Source organism: Phaenicophaeus curvirostris, chromosome 20 (genome assembly GCF_032191515.1).
Source record: "Phaenicophaeus curvirostris isolate KB17595 chromosome 20, BPBGC_Pcur_1.0, whole genome shotgun sequence".
In the NCBI taxonomy this organism is placed as follows: Eukaryota; Metazoa; Chordata; class Aves; order Cuculiformes; family Cuculidae; genus Phaenicophaeus; species Phaenicophaeus curvirostris.
This window is the reverse complement of record NC_091411.1, coordinates 6,649,449-6,671,457: the sequence shown is the minus strand read 5'-3', so window position 1 is coordinate 6,671,457 and position 22,009 is coordinate 6,649,449. Positions and strand designations below refer to the sequence as shown.

The window sequence follows — 22,009 nt, the reverse complement described above, 5'->3', positions numbered from 1 at the left end:
GGGCTCTGGGGATGCTGCCCCAGCCCGTGCCGGGGTCCCGGTGCCCGGGGGGGGTGGGCAGGTTTGTGGGGGTGGTGGGTGGGAGCCTCAAGCTGTGGGGAGGCATCAGGGTCCGACTAATTTAACATAGGGGAGATTTTTATTATTATTAATAAGTTTGTAACTTGGACGGGAAGCTGGGGGGGTGGTTTCTGCCCAACGCCCCATGGGGGGCAGCAGTTCTGCACCCTCCCCCCCCCAATAAACCTCTTGCTGCTCCCAGGGGTGCCTGCTGATTTCTTGGAGGAGCGCAGGGGTCACCCCAAGTGCTGGGGCATGTCCTGGGGCCACCAGCCTTTGTGTCCCCCCGCCTTCCCCATTTGATGGGGAGCTTTTGGGGGGGCTTCGGGAGTAGCTGCTCTCTCCAGCTCCCCAGTGCACCCAGCAGTAGGGGACTTCAGGGGGGTTCAGGGTCCCCCCTCGTGTGGGGCTGCCCTAGGGGGGCCAAAGCATTCACTGAATGAGTAGTGGAGGCCCCCGCTGGGCTTGGCCTGAGATTTGGGGCAAAAAAACAGCTTGATGGGGCCCGGGTGGGTCCCCAAGTCCGGCGTCCGGGGGCTTGGCGCATTCAGGGAGCTCCAGGGGGCTCAGGCCATGCTGCTGGTGGAACACGGGGTGCTCTGAGTGCTGCCGATGCTGTGGTTGGTGCTGCTGCTCTCCGAGGCTGGCGCTGTGCTGGAAACCGGCTGCAGTTTGGAGATGGGACCTGGCTCACGCCGCCCGCCGTGGGGCCGGGGGAGAAACACCAAGGGGAAACCAGACTCAGGGCGGCCGGCGGTGGCCATGGCTTGTCCCCATGGGATCTTCCAGCCCCCACGCACAAACTCATCCGGATCGCTCCCCAGCCAGCCCCTGAGCATCTCGGATGGAGATGGACACGGCACCATGGTGGTGGCACCAGAGGCAAGGTGGGTAGGTGGCAGGAGGGACCCTCGGGGAACCGTGGCCACCCGATGCAGGGTTATTCCCCTGGTGGCGTTGCCACGAGGGCCGTACAGATGATGGCAACGCGGCAACCAGGTCCCTGGATCATCTGGGGGCCTCCATGAAGGAGATACATGGGCAACCCAGCAAGGGACACGCGTGCAGTCCCCTTTATCCCACCATGGATACTCACGGGTGTGCGAGTAGATGTACCAGAGCCCAGCGGTGAGGAGGGCGCCGATGAGGAAGGCGCCGAAGGTGATGCCCAGGACAGCGGCCAGCCCCAGCCCACGGTCTGCAGGAGGATGAGGCTGTCAGCACTGCCACGCTTTGAGAGGCTCCCCCCGCTTCCCACCTCCATTCCTGCCCTGGCCCCCTCCCCAGCTCTAAACTCACTGTTTAGTGATCGCCAGCCATCCTTCACCGTCACCTCCAAGACCTTCTCGAAGATCGTGTTGTTCTGCAGGGGTGGAGGCTCAGGTGAGAGGGGGACACCCCATCCCCTCCCACAGCCCTGGAAGGGACTGGGGGAACCCAGGCTCTCTGGGGATCGGGGATGCCGCTCCCAGTTGGGAATGGAGCCCAGTGGCTGGGAACAAACACACTGTGCTGCCACCACCGATGGGACCAGCATGGTGGCATCACGGGGTGGAGAGGTTACTCACACTGACCTGCAAACCGGCCTTGCACTTGAGGGTGGCAGAGAAGGGGACGTGCCGACCCTCGGGGACGGAGTAGGTGAAACGGAAGCGCCAGACCTTCCTGCCGTGGCTGCTGGGGGGACCCTCCAGCACGGCCACCCCTGCACCACGCGCCTCCCCGCCCTGCACCAGCAGCACCGGCTCCCACCCCGGTGCCACCAGCCAGCACTCCTTCAGCTGCAGGTCGGCTGGATGGTCCTCCCACTGCATGGACGCCTGGCATGGAGAGTAGGGGACACACAGCATCAGGGTCACCAGCCTGGGGACAGCCAGACCTTCCCTCAGCCCAGGTGCCAAGCCAGTAGTGAGTGGTACCTGCACAAAGGCCTCCTTGTTGACCTCCAGCTCTGTCTGCGGTGCCTCAAAAGCGGCAGTGGGGAAGAGGCGCAGGAAGAGCTCCCGCGGGATGTTGCACTGGAAGCCCACCTGCAAGAGGAGATGGTGCTAAGGCCACCCCAACCCGGTGCCCAGCACCCAGCCAGCGGTGGCACTGGCACCCTTCTTCCATGGACCCAGGCCCAATGGGAAAGCCGGCTCTTACCCGCACGCTCCGGAGCTCTGCGCCCCTGGCCAGGCTGAGGATGAGCTGCAAGAAGGTGGGGAAAGTTGGGTCAGCCAAGGGGTCCCCCCTGCAGGGAGCTATTATCTCCACTGGGATGGGAGAGGATGGGATTGGGAGGGGAGAGGGCACCATGGGATAGGACAGGATGGGATGGGGGGAGGTCCCCATCATGGGATGGGATGGGATCCCCATGATATGATGGGATTGGATGGGATGGGATGGGATGGGAGCTGCGCGCACCCAGGCACAGTGTCAGGGCTCAGCTCTGGGCTGCAGCCCCACGTTTCCAGCTATGCAAAAGCAGGGAGATCCCAGCAGAGAAGCTCCACCAGGCGTCACTTAAAGCCCACATCACCAGGGCTGGGGGCACTGCTGTGGCCAGGCCCCTCCTCACCTCGTTTTTGGCATGGTCCCTGCCCTCCAGCAAGGTGCCGCAGTGGCTGAGGGGGGCTTTCAGCATGAAGTGAGTGGTGTTTTTCTCTGCCTGGCAGCTGATGTCGCGCAGGGTGATGTTCACCACATCCTTGATGGGCTGGGAGAAAAGCACCCAGTGGTCACTCACTGGCTGGGGATGGCCCTATGCCACCCACCCCAAGCACCCGCAGCAGGATTTGACCCCACTGGGTGATGCTGGTAGGCATCAGGACTCCCCCTCCACCCTCCTCACCGCAAGGTAGCTCTTGGCGATGACAATCTCCAAGGTTTCATCCGTGCATTTCCAGGGTTTGAGCATTGACAGCAGCATATGGGGCACTGTGTCATGGTTGTGGGTTGGGGCCGAGGTAGTGGGTATCACAGGAACACTTCTGACCGTCTCTGTAGGACAAGGAGATGAGGGGGCTGAGTGGGGACGGCGAGACGCCCCCTGTCCTACCCAGCCTCAGGGCACCACGGGCCTCACCGTGCTCCCGGATCTCCAGGATGATGCGGGTGCTGACAGGGATGATGGAGTAGGAGGCAATGACGCTGTAGTTCTTCTCAAAGGCTTCGGCGATGAGGCCCTGTTCTGTGTCAGGCAGGGGCACCCCAGGGATCTGCGTCGAGGGTAAGGACACGATCGTGTAGTTCCCAGAGACCTATGGAGGCAGGGGGAGAGCGCAGGGGGAGCTGAGCAGGGATGGGGACAGCGGGGAGTGTTCCAGTCAGGGACAGCTTCTGCGTTCGATCCCATCAGGAGGGCTCACAGCGAGAGAGCTGCCACCTCCCCACGCCCAGTGTCCCCATTTGCCCTCCTGTCACCCTCCCCATGCCACCAGCATCTCTTGGACATCTGGCAGCCCCTTTGGTGGGGATCGGGGAGGGGGACACACATCCCGTTCAGCCCTACCATGAACCGCATGTCGCACTTGTAGATGTAGAGGGACCAGGTGAGGTTGGCCCTGCTCTGCAGGATGATGATCTGGTTGCTTGCGGCTTTCTCGGGACAGCTCAGGGTCAGGTTCACCTCCGTGATGGGCGAGCTGTGAAACCATGAGACCACCCTCTCCAGCATCAGCATTCCGTGCCGGCAGATCCCGTAGCCCTCCTTGTGATTGGGAGGAGCTCTGCCTGTGAGACATCCCAGTCCCTTCCCAAGCATCTCCAAGTGTATCCCACCACCTGTGCCACCCGCGCTCCCTGGAGGTCCCATCACCTGCACCGTCCTGTACCTGGGCTCTGGCTGCAGGCGGACAATGTGAGCAGCCCTGGTGTTCTGGGCATCCTCCTGCGAGCAGCCCTTCACCCCGTGGAAGAAAACCTCAGTCTCAAGGTGTGGCGCAGCATCAAAATGCTCCTGGGGGATGCAGTCTCGGGGGCTGCTGGCATCTGCAGAGGTGAGGAGGGGTCACCAAAGCCAAACTGGGCTTGGAGGGTGGGGAGATACTTAGGGCCAGGTGGCACCAGTCCCCATAGCATCTCCCCCAGGACTGTCCTTCAGCCTGGTGGGTTGTAACCAGAGCATCGCTGCCCACCCTGTCCCACCTTGCACCAGCCCCAGGCCCCACACACCTTCTCCCAGTCGGAGCTGGACCCAGCGGGGGTCCCGCAGCTCGTTGTAGGATGTGATGCCCCCGTAGTTGCTCTGAGCCCAGGCCAGCAGCTCCCCCTCGCTGGCAACGAGTGCCTCAGAGCCCGGTGCTGTGGTGGTCGACAGGCTGATGTGGGTGTCCTGAGGGGCGAATGGAATCCTGAGCTGGGGTAGGGGGCAAGCTGCATCCCTCCCTGGCTCAGGCTGGTACGAGAAAACCATGGAAAGCAAGTTGCATCCCCGGAACCTTGGCTCCATCGTGACTGGGGGTCACCCTGGATGAATGGGGTTTTCTGGGGCCACGGGCTGGAAGTGGCGTGGGCGGCCAGCGGCACGCGGGGAGCTCAGCCCACTTTATTATTAGCTGCAAACAAAGCAGGAGGTTTATTTTGCTAACAAAGCGCCCGGCCCCGGCTCAGCTCACTGGAGCCAAACCCCATCCCTGACCTTCCTCCCGCCGGCTGGAGGAAACGGGAGCTTTTTCCAGCTCTGTGCGTCATTCCCTGCCCGGCCAGCCTCATGCTCAGTGTTGCCGGCAGCAGCCAGGTGCGTCCCCCCCTCCCTAGGGTACCATGAGCATCATCTCCGAGGACAGAGGACCAGTCTCCTCCACGAAAACCCTCACAAACTTCTCTTGGGATGGCCCCGCTGCCCCCCGCCAGCCAGGGTTGCTCCTGGCACAAGGCTGTGGCACTCACGTTGCGGACGAGAAGGTCTGGGCACGGGGAGGTGATGGTGGCCAAGCAGCGGGAGCAGAAGATGATGAGCACCGCTGGCCGGACGCAGCCACCGGTGTGTGGTGTAACAGACACATTCAGAGGGACAGCAGGAACCTGGGGGCAAAGGGGACAGCGTCACCACTGCAGTTACCAAGCCCAAATTGCTGTCACCTCCTGGTCACCCCACCTGGTCTTGGAGCCAGAGGCAGCAGGAAGAGCCCTTGGGCTGGCCCTGAGCATGAGCCATGCAGGAGGAACCCAGGGCCAGGTCTAGGGATGCAGAGATGCTGTGTGGATGTGTACAGACACTGTGGGGGGCAAACATCCCCCCCCCAGTTCCCCTGAGCAAGGGACCAGGGCATCCCTATCCTGGGGACAGTGTCACCCCCACCCTGGGGGCAGTGCCACCCCCATACTGGAGTCCAGGACTGGGTAATCTCTATACTGCGCATCAGGGCATTACCCTACTGGGGACTGGCATGTCCCCACCCCAGAGACTGGCACTGGGGTATCTTTACACCAGCACCCAGGGTATCCTCACACTCAGGACTGAGTTGTCCCCACACTGAGGATTAGAGCATCCCCAGACTGCGACCAGGGCGTTCCCACCCTGGGCACCGGGACATCCTCCTGTGGGTCTCCCAGTCCTGTCCCAGCACCCTGTAGCTTCTCCAGGCTTGGTGCCAGCCTCGCTGGCATGCAGGGATGCTGGGGACACAGTGGTGGCATCCGCAGCTCCCCGTGGCTGGCACTGCCAGAAATCCAGACAGGGAAGCCGAAATGCCAAGTTTAGCAATCACCACCTGAATACCCGCTCGCAAAGTGCTGAGCCAGGCGGCGAGCAGGGAAAACCAGCCGGGGACCAAAGGGGTGGAGGCAGGAGGGGGCCACGGGCATCCCAAGCTGGCGGTGGCCCCGTGGCAAGCGTGGGTGGCCGGGGACCCTGGGTGGCCCTGGGCGTCGGGGAGGAGCTGGCGGCTGTTTTTCCTGCCGCGTGTTTTGCTGCGCTCCATTGTTTGCCTGCGCGAGCAGCGGGAGCTTCGTCGCGGCCTTTCAGGTTATTTTTTTCTTTTTCTTTTCTTTTTTTTTTCTTGCATCGTGGGGATCTGCTTATAGAAAGCGGCTTCCAGTAATTCTTCTATAAGTGGAGCCGCGTCCCTGCCCGGCTCCCTCGAGCGCCACAGGGCTCGGTGCTGCAGCCGTGACATCAGTGCGTGTCCCCCGCTGCCGCCGGTGACAACCCTGGGGCAACCCCGGCGTTTATTCACATGCCAGGGTGCCAGCGACAGGTCACGCCGGGCTGGGACAGAGAGGCCCTCGCAACACCCACGCTCCCCAGTGGCTCCCAGCCTGGCTCCCACCTCCCTCCTGAAAAGCAGAACTGGGAGAGCTCGAAGGCAGCGAGGGGGGAGCGTGGCGCCAGGCAGCCCTGGGCTGGGACAGATCCGGGAGCTGGGTTTGCCAGCACCCAGCGAGGGCGAGGGGAGCTGGGCCAGCCTGGAGAGCAGCCGCGCAAAGCCACGTGCTGGTGCAAACCCAGGTGTTAGTGCAAATCCATCCACCAGTGCCAACTGGTACCAGCACCGGCTGGAGAGGAGGCAGCCTCAGCCCCAGCACTGCTCGCCACCCGTCCTCACCCGTAAGCTGCCCAGGGCACCAACAATGCGATTATCGCCCCTCAGCAGGCCAGGCAGATGCTGACAGCCAGGTTGCTGCTTGCTGGCCGCCTTCAAGTGATGTCTCTCCCTCCATCCCTCCTTCTGCCTCTCCCTCCACCCTTCTATGCCTCCTTCCATCTCTTCATCCTTCCTTCCATCTCTCCATCCCTCCTTCCATCTCTCCATCCTTCCTTCCATCTCTCCATCGCTCCTTCCATCTCTCCATCCTTCCTTCCATCTCTCCATCCTTCCTTCGATCTCTCCATCCCTCCATCTCTCCATCCTTCCTTGATCTCTCCATCCCTCCTTCCATCTCTCCGTCCTTCCTTCCATCTCTCCATCCTTCCTTCCATCTCTCCATTCCTCCTTCCATCTCTCCATCCCTCCTTCCATCTCTCCATCCTTCCTTCCATCTCTCCATCCCTCCTTCCATCTCTCCAGCCTTCCTTCCATCTCTCCATCCCTCCTTTCATCTCTCCATCCCTCCCTCCTTCCATCTCTCCTTCCAACTCTCCTTCCATCTCTCTTTCCATCTCTCCATCCCTCCTTTCATCTCTCCATCCATCTCTCCATCCCTCCCTCCTTCCATCTCTCCATCCATCTCTCCATCCCTCCCTCCTTCCATCTCTCCATCTCTCTGTCCCTCCTTCCATGTCTCCTTCCATCTCTCCATCCCTCCCTCCTTCCATCTCTCCATCCCTCCTTTCATCTCTCCCTGGCATGGTCTCCCTCCCATGCCCATGGCTCTGCCCTGCTCCGAAGGCAGGACCAGGTCACCTTCCCAGGGAAACAGGGATTCCTGGGACATCCAGCACAAGGACAGTCCTGGCAGTATGTGTTGTTAGAAAAGTTGCCTCTGAAGACTTCAGATCCCCATCGGGGTCAGAGACACTTGTGGTTGTGCTGGGAGGGGAAGCTCAGAGAAGGCACGATGGAAAAGGTTAATCCAGGTCCTCTTGCTTTGCCTTAGTTAAAGGAAATGGTTTTGACAGCCAGGACACCCTGTCTGGCAGGGACGGTGCTGGGGTGACGGTGACAGTGTGACAGTGCCAGGGTGATGTGCTGGGACCCTCGTTTGCTCACCTTGGTCCACTTGATGTTGAGAACATGGACTTCACGGCCGGTGTCCAGGGAGCCACTACTGACGCAGCCTCGTGTCACTGTGCTGGTGGCATAGGACAGGGTGATGGGTGGCTCCGCTGTCACCGGCTGCAGGTCGCAGGCTCTCCCAGGATCTGGGAAAACAAAGAGACCATGAGTCCTTGCCGTGCAGACATAGGGACAGGGAATATGATGTGGGAAGGGGCTGCATCTCTTGCGCTGTCCCTGCACGGCATCCCCGCGGCCCCATCGCTGGCACGGCGCCCACGGGACCATCTGCTACGTGTCTGCTTGGGGCTCGTCTGCTGCTGCTGGCCCCGGCCACGATCACGATAATGACCCTCAGATCCGGGCTGGAAAAATCCGCTGTCCCAGCTCAGCCCCGCCGCGTGCCAAAACTCGCGCCTGGCTGCCCCGAACGCTCGGGCGGTGCCGGAAGCCCCCCCTGCAGCCCCCATGCCGCAGGAAAGTGGGACGCTCAGGTATGGAAATGGCTGTAAAGCTCATCCTCCGCGGGCGCCGAGGCGTGAGCTTCGCCCTATCCCGAACCCCCCGCGAGGCGCACGAGCGAACAGGACCGGCTGGCGGCTGCCAAGGGAAATCCTGAGTGCAAACAGCCGTTTGAAGGCCTGATCCTGTAAATCCCCGTTTGCCTTGGCGATTTCCCCTGCCCCGGCTGCGCTCGAGCTGGCCCCAGTGCTGGGTTGTATCTGTTTGCACCCATGGGTGCAGGGCAGGATGGAGCCCCACGGCCATGGCTCAGGGCTCCTCATGGGTACATGGTGCCCAGGGTGTTGTGCTTGCTTTGGAGGCAGCCACTGAGCTCCATCCCTGCCCACCCCATCCTTTCTCATCCCTGGTGCCTCCAGCAACCATGCCAGGAGGTGACCAGACTCTACACCAGGGCCATCCAGCTGCCCCCCGGCAGGAACCAGGGCTGGGGGATGTGATGCTGCGAGTGTCGAGGCTTTGGGATGCGGGAGCTGGCAAAAGGACACCCAGGGATCTGAACAGGCTGGACCACTGGGCTGAGATCAATGGCAGGAGGTTTAACAAGGCCAAATGCCGGGTTCTACACTTGGGGCACAACAACCCTGTGCAGCTACAGACTAGAGAAGTCTGGCTGGAAAGCTGCCTGGAGGAGAGGGACCTGGGGGTGTTGGTTGACAGCGACTGAACAGGAGCCAGCAGTGGCCCAGGTGGCCAAGAAGGCCAATGGCATCTTGGCTTGGATCAGAAACAGCATGGCCAGCAGGTCCAGGGAGGTTCTTCTCCCTCTGTACCTGGCACTGGTGAGACCGCTCCTCGAATCCTGTGTTCAGTTCTGGGCCCCTCACCACAAGAAGGATGTTGAGGCTCTGGAGCGAGTCCAGAGAAGAGCAACAAAGCTGGGGAAGGGGCTGGAAAACAAGAGGAGTGGCTGAGAGAGCTGGGGGTGTTTATCCTGGAGAAGAGGAGGCTGAGGGGAGACCTCATTGCTCTCTGCAACTACCTGAAAGGAGGTTGTGGAGAGGAGGGAGCTGGGCTCTTCTCCCAAGTGACAGGGGACAGGACGAGAGGGAATGGCCTCAAGCTCCGCCAGGGGAGGTTCAGGCTGGACATTAGGAAAAAATTTTCACGGAAAGGGTCATTGGGCACTGTCAGAGGCTGCCCAGGGAGGGGGTTGAGTCACCTTCCCTGGGGATGTTTAAGGGACAGGTGGATGAGGCGCTGAGGGACATGGTTTAGTGTTTGATAGGGAGGGTTGGACTCGACGATCCGATGGGTCTTTTCCAACCTGGCGATTCTATGATTCTATGCTGTGTCGTGCCCATCGCGGTGTCCCCAGCCCCCGTCTCGTGGCCGTGGTGACATGGCCACGGCAGTGGGGTCATGGCAAAGACCCCCCTAGTGATGTTGCCATGGGCCCACCTATTGTCCAGCACTTCCTCCCCTTGGCACGGCGGCCGCGTGGAAGATAAACAGCCGCTTATCTGGGCGCCGCAGGCTGCGTCCCTCCTCCCCTCTGCTCCTTCACCGGGCACGGCCGGGCAGAGGACGAGGCAGCTCATCACACCTCTGGCAGCATCCCCAGGGAGGTCAGGCAGGGCTGAGGGACCAGGGACCCAGCGCAGGGCAGGGATGCCAGCGGAGGGGACATGGACAGGGATGCCAGCAGAGGGGACGCGGGGCGGTGCTGCCAGTCGGGCACCCTCGGTCCCTTGGGAAGGCAGCGGGCTCCAGCATTATGTCAGGATCAGATAAGGGGTCTCAGCTGGGCCGCCCCGGGTGATCAGATAAGGGCACTGTTATTTTTGTACTCCAGGAAAGGGAAACAAAAAATTAAAGGGAAGAAAGAAAGAAACTCCACTTTATGTTTTTCCAGACGCCTGCCCTCTCCCTCAATCTGGTGCGACCGAGACAAGGGAGCAGGGATGGTCCCACCGCGGTTCCCCCGTGGGTCGGGCACCAAGGGAGCAATTCCTGGGGGTCTGGGAGGAGATCAAAGGTCCTGGGTGGAGAGCAATGCCCAGGGGTGCTGGGCTAGGGTGGCTCCAGCAGTGCAGGATGCCCCACGGGACGGGTAGTGCTGCTCTGGCATCCGGCTGCGTGGCTGCGTGTGTAATGAGCTGGCCGGTCTCAGCCCAGGACAGGAATGAGGATGGACCCAGTGCTACAAACTTGAAGGGGAGGTTGTCAGCCCCACGCAAGTCACTGCTGGCTGTTGGACCACATGGAGGTGGTTTTGGGGCTTCAGTGACAGGGTAAATGGCACCAAGCTTTGGGGGGACACAGGCTGTGTCATTCCTGCCCCTCTAAAGCAGCTGGGCACTGAGCAGCCTCTCCCCAGAGACTGGAAGGGATGACCCAGCACCGTGCTCGCCCCACAGCGATGGGCACAGTCCCTTTTGCCTGGAAACTTTCTGTGTCTGTGAGGCTCCCCGACACTGTGCCAGCTGTGGGCACCCCCAGACCTCCACCCCTCTGCCTGCCATGGGGACCCCCAGAACCAGGGCTCTGCACCCACCGTGGGCACCCCCAGACCTCCAACCCTCTGCCTGCCATGGGGACCCCCAGAACCAGGGCTCTGCACCCACCTTGGGCACCCCCAGACCTCCAACTCTGTGCTTGCTGTGCGCATCTCATGCCCCACAGCATCGTATCCACCACGGACACCCCCAGCCCCGCGTGTTCCCGTGGAGGAGAGGCAGCAGCCGGGTCGGACGGGGCACGTGTGGCACAGCTAGGCAGAATGAGGACTATACAGCACAGCTACGGAGGATGGGGACCACATAGCACAGCTAAACAGGACAGGGACCATATGGCACAGCTGCTCAGGATGGGGACGGTTTGGCACAGCTCCCTCGGACTCAGCCGCTAGGGCACAGCCGTATAGAATGGGGACCATACGGGACAAATACAATGAACACAGACTGTATGGGATGGCTACACAGGACAGAGATGACATTGCACAGCTGTGTAGGACGGGGACCAGATGGCTCAGCTATGTGGTATAGGGGCTGTATATCAGCTAGGGAGGACAGGGCTTCCGTGGCACCACTAAATAGGAGGCAGACCATGTGGCACAGCTACAGGATGGGGGCTGTATCACATCGCTAGGGGGGACATGGACCTTACGGCACAGCCGAAGGATGGGGACTGCACGGCACAGCTGCACAGGACGCAGAACTTAATGTACATCTACATAGGATGGGGACTGTATGGCACAGATACAGGGGCCGTGGTCCACACGGCAGAGCCTCATCGGACAGGGACCGCCTGTCACAGCTACTGGGCAGTGACCAGGGGGTGACAGCAGGCAGGGAGCGGGCACTGACACCCCAGCAGCATCCACCGTTCCCTCTGCTGGTGGGTCACATCCCCAGTCATGCCCCCCTTAAAATTTCCCCAGGACTTCACAGAGACCTCAGAGTGGCTTTGGCTCTGGGGGTGGCCGAGCCCCCAGCCTTGGCCCCATGGCCCATGTGGGGCTTTAACAAGTTTCTCCCATTCCTCACCCCTAGTTCCCAGCGAAGCTCACGTCCCGCAGCGCCAAGGGGCCACGGAAGCCACCCCAGACCCCCCGTGTGCCGCTGTTTTGGCCAGGGCACAACAGCCGTGCCTCGACACCCACCGAGCCATGGTGACGCAGACAGGATTTCAAGGGTCCTGGGGAGCGGGCAGCATGCACTGTGTCCCCCCAGGGCCGGGGGGTTTCTCCTTCCCTGCCTCTGGTGCTGCCCCCAAACCCCTTCTCTCCAAGGGGCTCCAGGGGGAACACTGCCCATGCTGGCACAGCTGGGATCCCTTCGGCCGTGCTGCCCCTCGGGGAGCTGGACCTCCCAAACCGCTTCGGGATGGAGCCCACAGCGGGTCCTGCGGCCAGGCCACCTTCGGCCGGGCTGCCCTGTGGGGAACCGGACCCCTAATCCCGGGGACAGAGCCACCAGCAGGTCCTGGAGCCAGGTCTCCTATGGCCATGCTGCCCTGAAGGGAGCCAGAGCCCCTAATTGCGGAGCTGGGAGTCCCCAGTGCATCCCACAGCCAAGACCCCTTAATCCTGGGGATGGAGCCCCAGTGGCACCCACAGCCCGGACCCCCAAACCCCAGGGATGAAGCCCCAGCCGGGTCCCACAGCCCCAAACTCCAAACTCGGGGATGGAGCCCCAGCAGGACCCATAGCCAAGACCCCAAATGCCAGGGATGGAGCCCTAGGGGGACCCACAGCCAGGACTCTCTAATCCCGGGGATGGAGTTCCCAGCGGGTCCCACAGCCAGGACCCCAAACCCCAGGGAAGTAGCCCCAGCAGGACCCACAGCCAAGACCCCTTAATCCTGGGGATGGAGCCCCCACGGGTCCCACAGCCGGGACAACAAACTCTGGGGATGGAGCCCCAGCGGGACCCACATCCAGGACTCCAAACCCCAGGGATGGAGCCCCAGCAGGACTCACATCCAGGACTCTCTAAGCCCGGGGATGGAGCCCCAGGGGATCCCCCATTCGGCACCCCCAAACCCCGGGGATGGAGCCGCAGCGGGACACACAGACAGAACTCCAAACCCCAGGGATGGAGCCCCAGCAGGACCCACAGCCAAGACCCCTTAATCCTGGGGATGGAGCCCTCACAGGTCCCACAGCCGGGACAACAAACTCCGGGGATGGAACCCCAGCAAGACCCACAGCCAGGACCCCAAACCCCAGGGATGGAGCCCCGGCGGGTCCCACATCCAGGACCCCAAACCCCGGGGATGGAGCCCCGGCGGGTCCCACATCCAGGACCCCAAACCCCAGGGATGGAGCCCTAGGGGGACCCACATCCAGGACCCCAAACCCCAGGGATGGAGCCCCGGCGGGTCCCATAGCCAGGACCCCAAAACCCAGGGATGGAGCCCCGGCGGGTTCCACATCCAGGACCCCAAACCCCAGGGATGGAGCCCCGGCGGGTCCCATAGCCAGGACCCCAAAACCCAGGGATGGAGCCCCGGCGGGTTCCACATCCAGGACCCCAAACCCCAGGGATGGAGCCCCGGCGGGTCCCACATCCAGGACCCCAAACCCCAGGGATGGAGCCCCGGCGGGTCCCACATCCAGGACCCCAAACCCCAGGGATGGAGCCCCAGCGGGTCCCACATCCAGGACCCCAAAGCCCGGGGCCGGACCCCCGTTGCCGCCGCCCCCCCGGCACTCACCGGCTCGGCCGAGCAGCGCGAGCAGCAGCGGCAGGAGCGGGGCGGGGGGGGCCATGTCCGCATGTCCCGGGCAGCAGCGCCGAGTGCGGGCGGCGGCGGGCAGGAAACCGACTCCCTTGTCGGGAGGAGGGTCCGCGGGCGGAGGAAATGCCGCTGGCGGCCGTGGGGCCGAGCCGGCGGCGGGGGGGGCTGCTGCCGGGGGGGAACGGGGGGGGGGAAGGAGGAGGGATGCCCCCCCGACAGCCCCCGGAGGCGCCGTGCCTCAGTTTCCCCGCAGCGCCCCGAGAACCGGGGGGGGGAGGGGGGGCAGTGGGAGCCAAGGGGGTCACCCCTGGGAACCCCCCCCCCCACCGCCCCGAGCTGGCAGTGGGGAGAAGAGGGGTGGATATAGGGGTTCGGGTAGGGGGAGCCCCCAAAAAACGTGACCAAGCACACAGCTTGACCCACACAGGGAGGAGGGGGCTGCCCCACAGCAATGGGGACGGGGCTGACCCATGGCAATGGGGATGGAGGCTGCCCCAGGGGATGGAGGCTGCCCCACGGCAATGGGGACGGGGCTGACCCATGGCAATGGGGATGGAGGCTGCCCCAGGGGATGGAGGCTGCCCCACGGCAATGGGGAGGGGGCTGATCCAGGTGATGGAGGCTGCCCCACAGCAATGGGGAGAGGGGCTGATCCAGGTGATGGGGATGGAGGGTTCCCCACAACAATGAGGACAGGGGCTGCCCCGAGTGATGGAGGCTGCCCCACAGCAATGGGGACAGGGACACTTAGCCCACGCTGCCCGCAGCCAGCACAGTCACTGTCCCCCAGGCCCTGGATGCCCACGCGGGGGCTGTGGGGCAGATAAGGGCCTCTCCTGCCTGCCCCCTGGGCGGGTTGGGGACAGGGCTGGCAGGCTGAGGGACCCGCAGCAAAGCACCAGGGGGCTGGGAGCTGGGGGGGGCTGGGGGCACCTAGGGGACCCCCCTGCCCCCTTCCTCCCACACAGGCCGAGGGATGGGATGGGATGGGATGGGATGGGATGGGATGGGATGGGATGGGATGGGGGGTGTCCATCCCAAGCCCCAGGCAAGAGGAGCTGGCACGGGGAGCCACCAGGGAAGTCAGGATGTCCCTGGAGATGTGACCCTCCCATGACAGAGCACTGCCACCTCCTGGGGACCGCAGGGACGGGTGCGGGGATGGGGACAGCCATGGGGACCAGGACCAGGTCACAGATGGCTGCAGGGTGGCAGGGACACCACAAGCAGCCCCACACAGGCCCTTCAGCCCCAGCACATCATCTCTTTCCCCTGCAGCTCACAGCTTTCCAGCCAAAACCCATTGCCAAGCACCCAGGGGCAGCGCTGGGGAGCAGGGCAGGGTGTCTGCACACCTCAGGGTCCCCCATCCCAAGCCCCACAGCTCTCCTCATCACCTGGGGAAACTGAGGCACGCTCACAGCCCACCCAAAGAGGGATGCAGGCACAAGGGAGATGGATGCTCCTGCTCCCTGCTGCACAGCTTTAAGCCACAGAGTCCCAAACCACCTGTCCCCCCCTGTCCCCTTGTCCCCACTAGCACGAGGCAAGCGCCTGCTGCCCCTGGCTGTGCTGGCAGCACCCCAGCCCTGGCCTGATGGCCGCATCCTTCCTGCCCGGCTGCCTCCCTGCAGCGCCCCAGCCTCTGCCGCCGGCTCCTTTACCCCCCAGACACGGAGCTGACGTCGCAGGTTTGGGTTTTCTTCTTGAAGATTTTTGTTTTTTCCCATTTGCTTCCGTCCCTGTGGCCTCAGCTGCCCCCAGCGCTGCCACCCCGCCCCCCTGGTGCCTCCGCTCCCCTGGCTCTGTGCCTAACAGCCCAAAAGCGAGCAAGCGGGGGCCCTGCCGCCTCCTGCCCTCCCCCTGGCTGGTAAAACCCCAGCCCCAAGCCCTGCTGCAGCCCCTCTGCGGGTGTGTGGGAGCTCCCACCTCCCCAACCCCTCACACCAGCATCCTCAGCCGCCTGTCTGCTAGGGCTCCGAGACTCACCACCCACCAAGACACCCAGGCTGGTGTCCCCCACACATCCCTTGGCCCCCAGGGACAGGGCTGTCACCCGGGTGGCACTTATGGCAGCGGGAGGCCAGGTGGCATAGGGTAGGGACCATCTTGCTCCAGGATGCTGTGCCACCCCCAAACACCACACTGCAGCCACCGCACACCCCAACAAAACCCTGACAGCCAAAAGAAATGAGGGAAGTGGTGGAAATCCCCATCCCAGCACGGCTGGACCCGCAGCGGGGTCCGAAATAGCCCCCCTCCAGCCCCTGACAGCCAGCAGGAGAGCTGAGGGGAAGGGAGGAATATGCAGGATATGGCTCAGATGCTGCTCCTGTCCCCAGGGACACACACCCAGAGCACAAGGGGGTTCAGCAAGCGGGATAGGATTGGGGTAAGCGGGACCGGTTGCAGGATTTAGCTGCAGGCTCCCCGTGGGCCACAGACTGGGAAGTCAGGGCAAGTGGCCGGGATGCTCCCTTCCCTTCCTTAAAGTGCAGCATCCCACTGCCCGGGTGGGATAAACACCCGCTTCCTGCCCTTAATCAGCTCCAGAGGGGCTGAGGGGGGAGAAAGAAAAATCTCTGGAAAGAAAAACTCATTTCCTGCGACAGAAGAAAAAGATAAAGTCTGGGCTCATTAAAGTGAACTTTACTGGGGAGAGACGGGAAAGAGCCAAACACAATGTCCTTGAAATTTCCTCCGCGCGGCTCTGTCCACGAAAACAGGATAAAGTCGCTTCCGCTGTCTCTGCTGGAGTGTGCCGAGGGGGGAGCGGGGCCGGGGGTTCAGCTACAGGCGGTCGAGGTGGGAGCAGACCTGCTGGAAAACCTCCTCCACGGAGCCCTCGGCGTTGAGCTGGGTGCAGAGAGGTTACCGGGGAGGGGGGGTTATTGAGGGGATGACGCAACTGGAGCTCTTCCAGGGTTGGATTTTGGCCATGGGTGGAGACATTGGGGGAATTCAGGGGAAAGGGGTGCAGGATCATCTTTGGGAAGGGTCTCTGTGTCAGGAACCAGAGAGTCCAGCTGGCTCTGAGGGGTCAAGTCCACCCCAAACAAGCTAGGATTGACTTTTTTCCCCTTTCCTCATCATCCCCATCCACCACTTCCCTTCCCTCTGGACCACACATGCCCTGAGCCGTGGTGCTGGAGGGTGCCGGCATCATCCCCGTGCTCCCACTTACCTGGCGAACGATGCCTCTGCTCTTATAGAAGGCAATGACGGGCTCGGTGGCCTTGTAGTAAGTTTCCAAACGCTTCTTGATGGTCTCCTCGTTGTCATCCACCCTCCCGCTGGTCTCGCCTCGCTTCAGCAGGCGTTTCACCATCGTCTCCTTCCCCGCGTCCACGTAGAGAAGAAGCGTGGGGGGCGCAATCTGTATGCAGGGGGGACACAGCTGTAACTAGAAGCTGGCAGTGGTCTGTTTTGGGGATGTGGTGACAATGAGGGGTGGGGAGGGGAGGGTCACAGATGTCCCCATGCCATCTGCCTCCCTCCACATGGGTCTGGGGGCCACCAGGATAGTGACCCATGTGGAGAAAGGTGCTGGATGGAGCCATTCTGCCTGGATGGCGGGTGGCACCGCATCAGCCCTCACCTTCTTCTCAAACTCCTCTCCTTGCTTCACCTCGCGGGGGTAGCCGTCGATGAGGAAACCCTTGGACACATCTGCTTTGGCCAGCATTGCATCCCGCAGCATGTCCAGCACCGTGTCCTGGGGAGGGGGTCAGCTGCCAGGGCTGACGTGGCACAATGTGACCCCCCCCCAGTCCCTGGGTGGTAGAGATGGAGGTGTCCCCAGGCCATGTGCTGACCATCACCAGGTTATCTGATGTCCCCAGAACCACCCCTGCCTGCAGGCCCCGCCGTGCCACAGCTGGTGGCCTGTGTGGACTCACCAGGGGCACCAGCTCGCCCTTCTCCATGATGGCCTGCAGCTTCTTGCCGCGCTCCGAGCCCGAGCTGACCTCTGCCCGCAGCAGGTCCCCCGTGGAGAGGTGGGTGTAGCCATATTTCTGCACTATCTTCTCACACTGGGTCCCCTTCCCTGAGCCGGGGCCACCTACAAGTCACAGGTAAGAAGCTGGAGGAGTACATGGCAGTAGCAGCAGCGGAGTCCTCAGAGCCGAGTGAGATGGGGACAGCGTCCCTGAGCCCAGTGCCAGAAGGATGGGAAGAGGTGTTCCTGGAATGGGCTGGAAGATGCCCAGTTCTTGGGGGTGGCATGGGCTGACGGCAATTGGCACAGGGGCACCACCAATCTCATGACACCCAGAACACCCCCTCCACCCCCAAGGCACCAGGACATCACTGTCTCAATAGCACTCAGGACATCTCCACCCCATCAGCACAGAGGACATCGCTACCTGGTGGCACCTAGACGTCATCGCTCCACCAGCGACCAGGACATCACTACCCAATGGCACCCAGGATGTCACCACTCTGGCGGTACCCAGGACATCGTCCCCCAGGTGACGCGGTACCACCACATCACCTCAGATGCTGCCACCCCACGCCGAGCCAGAGGTGCCCTCCTGCTCTCAGTACACCACACCATGGCCTTGAGGAGCCAGGTTGGAGCCACCAGCCACCCCACAGCATCTGGGGACAGCCGAGGTCCCAGCTGCTCCCCACAGCCCCCCAACCCTGGAAGCGCGAAGGGATGGGGCTGCACTGTGTCCTCGACCGCACCAGCAGCAGGACCTAGACACCAACTTACCCACCACGAAGATGATTTTGTGGTGCTTGAGTTTTTCTGAGGAGAGAAAGAAAATAAATACTTATCAAAAGCTAGAAAGCACGTTTAGGATCGAGGTGTCCCCAAGGGTCAAGATCCAAGGCAGGTGTCCCTAGGGATGGAGAGAACCCACCCCAGGCCCACGGGGAATAAAGGCAAAGTGGGGAACAGCCGCGTGTCCCACGTCTTCATCACCTGGGCAGGTGGGGACGGCCGGGCTGGTCACGGCTGAGTGCAAAGACCCCACGGCGCTGTGGCCGTGGGGCTGGAATCCCACTGCTGTGTGGTGTCCCGGCGATGGTCAACTGTCCATGGATCCATTGTTGGGGGAGGACTGGCCACATCCATTCCCACGGCCGGCTCGTCGCCCCACTGGGCTAACGGCGCTGTGGCAGGCTCAGCTTGGCGTGGCCACCTTGAGTGACTGGCACAAGCCCTGCCAGTCTCTGAATGGACCTGGTGGCCGACGTGCAGGTGGCACCTAGTGCCCTGTCCCCTGCCAAGCACCCAGGGTTCCTCGCCAGCTGCAGGACGTGGCCCAGCCGCGGGGTGGGGCAATGCCAGGGTGCAACGCCGAGCTAAAAATAAAGCCAAGTCGCTCTGGGGCCCCTTTTCCATCTCTTGATTACAGCTGGCTGAAATTTCAACTCCTCCGGCACTCGGCGATCCCTGGGGCTGGGGACGGAGCCAAGTGGCTGGCAGGGACGTGGGGCACGTGGAGGGCTAGAGGGACGCAGGGGACGGAGAGGGGAGGGAAGCAAGGAGGGGACAGAGAGGAGGGATGGAAGAGAGGGCTGCAAAGAGGACGGAGGGGATGAATGCAAGGTACAAACGGGATGGGTGCAAGGGGGATAGAGGGAATCAGAATCATAGAATAACCAGGTTGGAAGAGACCCACCGGAACATCGAGTCCAACCATAATGTGTGTAAGGAGGAGGAAGGGGACGGATGCAGGGTAGGTGAATACAAGGGGGACAGGGAGATGCACAGGGGACCAAGAGGACAGACACAAAGGACAACGGATGCAGGGGGGATGGATGGATGGATGGATGGATGGATGGATGGAGGCCCAAGGCGATGCATACGAGGCAGCTGGAGCACTCACCTGTCGACATGCTGCTGGGGTCCAGGCACGGGAGCACTTCAGGCTGTGAAAGAAGAGTAGGATGAATAACTCACCTCAGCTAGGACACAGAGGTCCCCAAGACTGGGGTCCAGGTAGACAACGGCTCTCCCTTCTCTCCCATGGCCAGCTCCACAGCCAGGCTGGAGGAACCGCAGTTTGGCCCTAAAATAGGGAGCCCAGGACCTCTGCTCCCACGACCATCACGTACCTGGCTCCCAGCAGCCACCTGCCCCACCCGGCTGCGGTGAGGGCTTCCCCATACCGGGTGACGCGTGGTGACGCTCCCGGCTTCCTGACCACATCCCCGTGCCTGGGGTGCCGCCTGGCAGCCAGAAACCGCCTTGGCTTGACCGGTGTCACCACAACACCCAGTGATGGAGGCAGCAACTCCCCAGCTCCCCGTGGGCTGATTCTTTTAGGGGGTGTCCTAAGGGGGAGCTTGCAGCACCCCCCTCATCCCAAGGGGGGTTGTGGCTACCCCACCCAGCCCCACAGCACCCAACCTAGGTGGCTGCAACACGTCACCCCAAACCGGCTGGACGGGGTGCTGGGATGGGGCATCCCATGGCCAAGCGAGCCCGTGGCTGCTGACAAGGTCGTGTTACAGCACTGAAAGGGCAGAGGCTAAGTATGGCTGGGCTGAAAGCGGCACCGGGTCACGTCCCACCTGCGCTGAGGGGCTGAGGCCCTGGAATGGTCCCCAGGGGCTGGGAGGGCGCAGAGCCTCCAGGGTCCCTCAGAGCAGGGTGCTGAACCTTAGGACCATTTTACTGACCTCCTCGAGGCCTGATCCAGCACAGCGCTGGGCCCATGGGTGCAGGGTGAGGGTGGCGTGGAGGTGCCCGGTCCCAAGGAGATGGGGAGGGGGTGCTGACCAGGGCACCCAGAGGGTCAAGGCTGGGGAGGGGGCTGCAGGGCAGCCCAGGACTCCCCCACAAAGGCCATTGCGTAATGCACACCAGGGTGCTCCCACCAACCTCATCCCACCGCCAGCTCTGATCTATCCCTCCCCACCCCATCCCAACAGAGTCCAGCTCCTCTCTAGGACCCCAGGCCCAGGACTGGGTTGCTCCAGCCCCCCTGCAAGGCCCCCAGCACCCCATGCAAGCCTCTCCAATGCCCCTGCAATGGCTCCAGCACCCATCCAAGTGCTCAGCACCAATGCACCCAGCACCCCATGTAAGCCCCCCACACCCTTTCAATGCTTCCAACACCTCTGCAAGCCCCCCAGCCCCCACACAATGCCTAAGCATCCCTGCAAGCTCCCGGGAGCCCATGCAATGGCTCCAGCACCCCTGCAAGCCCCCCAGGACCCCATGCAAGTCCCTCGGTATTCACTGGAAGCCTCCATTAGCTCTTGCAATGCCCCCGCCACCTCTGCAATCCCTTCAAAACCCATGCAATGCCCCTAGCACTTCTGCAAGCACCCCAAAAGCCATGCAATGCCCCTAGCACTTCTGCAAGCCCCCCAAAAGCCATGCAATGCCCCTAGCACCCATGCAAGCCCCCCCAAACACATGCAATGCTCTTAGCATCCATACAATGCCCCCAGAATCCCTGCAAGCCCCCCAGCATCCATGCAAGCCCCCCAAAACCACGCAATGCCCCTAGCACCCATGCAAGCCCCCCAAAACACATGCAATGCCCCTAGCACCCATGCAAGCCCCCCAAAACACATGCAATGCCCCTAGCACCCATGCAAGCCCCCCAAAACACATGCAACACCCCCAGCATCCATACAATGCCCCCAGAATCCCTGCAAGCCCCCCAGCATCCACGCAAGCTTCTCAGCCCTTATGCAAGCCCCTCAGCATCCCTACAAGCCCTCAGCCCCCATGCAACGCCCCCCAGTCACCATACAAGCCCCCCAGCACCCCTGCAAGCCCCTCAGTCCCCGTGCAATGCCCCCCAGCATCCCTGCAAGCCCCCATGCAGCGCCCCCAGCACCCCCAAAACGCCTCTGCACCCCCGTCATCGCCCCCCAAGCCCGGCAGCCCCGCTGCGGGGGTTACCCACCAACCTGGGGGGGTCGGGGGGGGGTGTCGGGGCAGCTCCTGCCGTCCTGCCCGGTGGTTTTTACCGCTATATATAGAGCGGCGGCGCCGCGGTGCACGCCGGGAGCGGGGCCGGTGCCCGGGCACGGGCCGGGGGGGGCACGGGGGGAGCCCCCCCCCCACCCCAGCAGCATCACTGCCCCCTGGGCCGGACCGGGGAGCCGGGGGAGGGATGCGGTTAACCCCTACGCCGCCACGGGGTGTGGCGACACCTCCCCCCCCCCTCCCCGGGGTGCAGCACCCCCCGCTCCCCCCGTGCCTCAGTTTCCCCGAGTGCAAGAGGAGCCTTCGCCCTGCTGGGCTGGGGGTCTGCGAGCGGCCCCGGGGGTCCCTGCGCCTCCAGACCCAGCCCCTGGGAGGGCACAGACGGCTGCATCCCTGCCCCTGTGTCCTCATCCCCGTGTCACCATCCTGTTCCCAATGTCCCCATCCCCGTGCGCTCAACCCCATCTCCATCCTCTTCCCGATGTCCCCTTCCCCATGCCCCCATCCCCGTCCTCATCCCCTTCCCAATGTCCCCATCCCCGCGTCCCCATTCCTGTTGCCATCCCTGTTCTGATGTCGCCATTCCTGTTCTGATGTCCCCATCCCCTTCCTCACGTCCCCATCCCCATCCTCATCCCCTTCCCAATATCCCCATCCCCGTGTCCCTATTCCTGTTGCCATCCCTGTTCTGATGTCCCCA

At 62.8% G+C, this 22,009-nt stretch overlaps 2 protein-coding genes across 2 annotated transcripts; both read right to left on the bottom strand.

Annotated features, from left to right (window-relative positions):
- Positions 1-107: 107 nt before the first annotated feature.
- On the bottom strand, positions 108-13,476 carry ENG (endoglin). Its single transcript, XM_069873304.1, has 15 exons — positions 13,383-13,476; positions 7,695-7,846; positions 4,933-5,067; positions 4,216-4,375; positions 3,876-4,032; positions 3,554-3,686; positions 3,128-3,302; positions 2,894-3,042; positions 2,621-2,758; positions 2,206-2,250; positions 1,980-2,090; positions 1,635-1,880; positions 1,360-1,423; positions 1,157-1,258; positions 108-745 (listed from the first exon to the last, which is right to left on the bottom strand). Exons 1-15 carry the CDS (start codon positions 13,435-13,437, stop codon positions 627-629), a joined length of 1,941 nt encoding a protein of 646 aa, XP_069729405.1. The 5' UTR covers positions 13,438-13,476; the 3' UTR covers positions 108-626.
- Positions 13,477-16,040: 2,564 nt separating this feature from the next.
- On the bottom strand, positions 16,041-19,460 carry AK1 (adenylate kinase 1). The gene is made up of 6 exons (XM_069872961.1): positions 19,250-19,460; positions 18,127-18,162; positions 17,306-17,469; positions 17,005-17,121; positions 16,591-16,782; positions 16,041-16,262 (listed from the first exon to the last, which is right to left on the bottom strand). The coding sequence occupies exons 1-6, from the start codon at positions 19,257-19,259 to the stop codon at positions 16,197-16,199; spliced, it is 585 nt and encodes a 194-aa protein (XP_069729062.1). The 5' UTR covers positions 19,260-19,460; the 3' UTR covers positions 16,041-16,196.
- Between the last annotated feature and the right edge of the window lie 2,549 nt (positions 19,461-22,009).

What these genes read in the sequence shown, in the direction of transcription:
- ENG (XM_069873304.1), bottom strand. Translation starts at nt 13,437, where the DNA reads ATGGCCCCCCCCGCCCCGCTCCTGCCGCTGCTGCTCGCGCTGCTCGGC. An exon ending in CCAGCTCCGACTGGGAGAAG is followed by an intron (nt 4,033 to 4,215) that starts GTGTGTGGGGCC and finishes TCACCTCTGCAG; the next exon opens with ATGCCAGCAGCCCCCGAGAC. An exon ending in GGGACCATGCCAAAAACGAG is followed by an intron (nt 2,251 to 2,620) that starts GTGAGGAGGGGC and finishes ACCTTCTTGCAG; the next exon opens with CTCATCCTCAGCCTGGCCAG.
- AK1 (XM_069872961.1), bottom strand. An exon ending in AGGGCGAGCTGGTGCCCCTG is followed by an intron (nt 17,122 to 17,305) that starts GTGAGTCCACAC and finishes CCCCCTCCCCAG; the next exon opens with GACACGGTGCTGGACATGCT. An exon ending in GCAGAGGCATCGTTCGCCAG is followed by an intron (nt 16,263 to 16,590) that starts GTAAGTGGGAGC and finishes CTCTGCACCCAG; the next exon opens with CTCAACGCCGAGGGCTCCGT.